At 41.7% G+C, this 2,745-nt stretch overlaps 1 protein-coding gene across 4 annotated transcripts in view; it reads left to right on the top strand.

Moving 5' to 3' along the window:
* The first annotated feature begins 298 nt into the window (after positions 1-298).
* The window catches only part of LOC105513786 (HLA class II histocompatibility antigen, DRB1-3 chain), a 13,886-nt gene continuing 11,439 nt past the window's right edge, over positions 299-2,745 (top strand). For 2 of the 4 annotated variants that reach the window (XM_011944801.1, XM_011944800.1), the window contains exon 1: positions 299-505. In XM_011944801.1, coding sequence (XP_011800191.1) covers positions 406-505 — 100 coding nt within the window. In that variant the 5' untranslated portion in view covers positions 299-405. The remainder of the gene's footprint in view (positions 506-2,745) is intronic. The other 2 variants (XM_011944799.1, XM_011944798.1) reach the window with 2 other exon arrangements.

Here is a 2,745-nt window from a genome sequence, read left to right as displayed (position 1 = left end):
ACACACTCACTTTTGCAAACAGTTGTCTTGTCAAGTGGGAAATGAATGCTCGTACAAGGCTCATAGTGAACACCTCACTCACCAGCACAGAGCTGGCTAACAATAGAGACCCCATTAGTGTTTTACTCGCAACCAGATCAAACCTTTCAAGTACTAAAGTAAAACAATCCTTTAAAGAAGGAAATTGTTTCAGAAGAGGACCTTCATACTGAATCTGACCAGCGACTGATGATGCTATGAACTAAGATGCTGATTGGTTCTCCAACACGAGATTACCCAATCCAGGAGCAAGGAAATCAGTAACTTCCTCCCTATAATTTGGAGTGTGGATGGAGGGGGGTCATAGTTCTCCCTGAGTGAGACTTGTCTGCTACCCTGGACCCTGGTCCTGTCCTGTTCTCCAGCATGGTGTGTCTGAAGCTCCCTGGAGGCTCCTGCATGGCAGTTCTCACAGTGACACTGATGATGCTGAGCCCCCCACTGGCTTTGGCTGGGGACACCAGACGTAAGTGCACACTGCGGGTGCTGAGCTACTATGGGGTGGGGAAAACAGGGAGTTTTGTTAACATTGTGCCCAGACCATGTCTGTTACGAAATTGTGACTTTTTTCAGAGATTGTCCATCTTTATCATTGGATTCCCAACTATTTCCACCACAAAAGGAACTTGGCTACTTGCCGTCTCCATGAGACTGTGTAAGGGGCCTCCGTACAGGTCATTTCTTTTTCAAATCTACACCAATAAAACCTTCACATCACATGTCCTCAGGGTCTTTAGAGGATTTAGAAATAAGGATGCTAAAATAAATTCCCCATACAGCACTTCCCTTTATTATGATGACTTATGTCAGCCAAAGGAGGCTTTTACTGAAAATTTTGTGGGAGTCAAAGGAATTCAAAGGGTCTCTCCTAGACGATCCTGGGTTATGTTCTCCACAGGAACTGTGGTGTTGGCCCCTCTTCCTCATATGTGAGGATGGACCCAGTGGCCTCCCCATTATCTCTTTTCTTTTCTTTCTGAACTCTAATGTTTATAAAGCCTGTATGCCTGCAGTGTATGTAGGTTCTCTGACAAAAGTTATACTTAGTGCTCTTTCTTTCTTATGGGGAAAAATCCCTGGTACTGAAGCTGAGATCTTTAGTACTTGGAGTCACCTTACAGATACAGAGCATTTATGAGGTATTCTTTGGTGCCTAAAGAACTTAAGGCATCCTCTGAAAAACTGATCCAGGTTAGTGTTTATTATGAATATTTTTAACCTTTCCATACTTGTTTCTCCTACATCTCCTACATGCTCTAATTAGACATGACAGAAGAGATTTAACTAACATAGTATAAATTATATGAAATTCTGTTTTTGTAAGTAAAAAATAATCAAATATCAGAAATTTAATAATGTTCAAACTATATACTCTATGTGAGGTTACTGAGACAATGTGGAAATTGTTCACATCTCATAGGGCTGAAAGTCAATGAGCAAGTCCTGGGAACTCATTGTCTTACTGGTGTCTTGTCCTAAATTTCATAGGTTGACTCATGATGCCCTCAGCTTTCCTTAATTAGCCATGTCTGCTTACCTCTTCCTCCGGTTTCTCTCTATTTTTCCCCAGCTATGTTGTCATCATTTCCAGAAATCTCTAAAGCTTGCACAGATCCTTAGCACTAGGAGATCCATTGAAAGAGATAATTTTTTTCTTTTTGAAATAGGGCCTGGCTCTGTCACCCAGGCTGAAGCTCAGTGGTGTGATTGAGGCTCACTGCAACCTCTGCCTCCCACGCTCAAGCGATCCTCCCTCCTCAGGCACCAGAGTAGCTGGAAATACAGACAGGCAACCACGCCTAGCTAATTTTTGTAATTTTAGTAGAGATGAGGTTTTTCCATGTTTCCCAGGTTGGTCTTAAACTGCTGGACTCAAGCAATCCTCCTGCCTTGGCCTCCCAAAGTTCTAGGATTATAGATGTGAGCCACTGTGTCCAAGCCAAAAGAGATGACTCTTAATAAAAAGATTTCCTTTTTCTTAAATCACTGTTTCTTTATCTGTGAATTCTTCTTCCAACTAGAAGAAGGAGAAAGAAGAAGTTTGCCTGTATTTCTCACCAGGAGGAGAAGGGGTCTAGTGTGACATCAAAATGAAAGAGTGCTGGAGCTTGAGCCCCTTCTTGCTTTCCAGGATGCCCACAGTGATCAGTTCCCATACTCTGGTTTATTCATGTAAACCACGCTTCTTTTTCTCAGCAGCTACTGTGTACTGGGCTCCATTCTAAGTTCAAATCATTCTATTTGGTTAAGATAGAGAGGGTCCCGACTCTCATTGAAGTTACACAAGCGTAGAGCAGACAGACATTAACTCAATAAGCATTTAACAAAGAAGAAAATGTTAGAGAGTCATAGTGCACTGAAGAAAAGACATCAGGTTTGTGGAAAGGGAGAAATGGATTCACTTACTTTAGTTCAAATGTTTAGGGAGCTCTACATGAGAAAGTGACATTCAGCTGAGACAGCAAAATAAGTAGACAGTCGTGAAGATCTAAGCGACGAAAGTTCCAGGGAGACCGAATGGTATGGGAAATTGTGTGGAGGGAAAGAAAGGCTACAGGGGCTGATGTAGAGAAAGTAAGGAAATGGAGAGGCAGAAGATGAGGTAGGACACAGAGAGGAAGTCAGGAGCCTCATCATATTAGGCTCTGATGTCCACAGTAAAAAATTTAAATTTTATTTTATTTTATTTATTTATGTATTTATTTT

Source organism: Colobus angolensis, unplaced genomic scaffold (assembly GCF_000951035.1).
Source record: "Colobus angolensis palliatus isolate OR3802 unplaced genomic scaffold, Cang.pa_1.0 Scaffold236, whole genome shotgun sequence".
NCBI lineage: Eukaryota > Metazoa > Chordata > Mammalia > Primates > Cercopithecidae > Colobus > Colobus angolensis.
The sequence above is the reverse complement of the archived record's forward strand: the minus strand, read 5'-3'. Positions and strand labels throughout refer to the sequence as shown.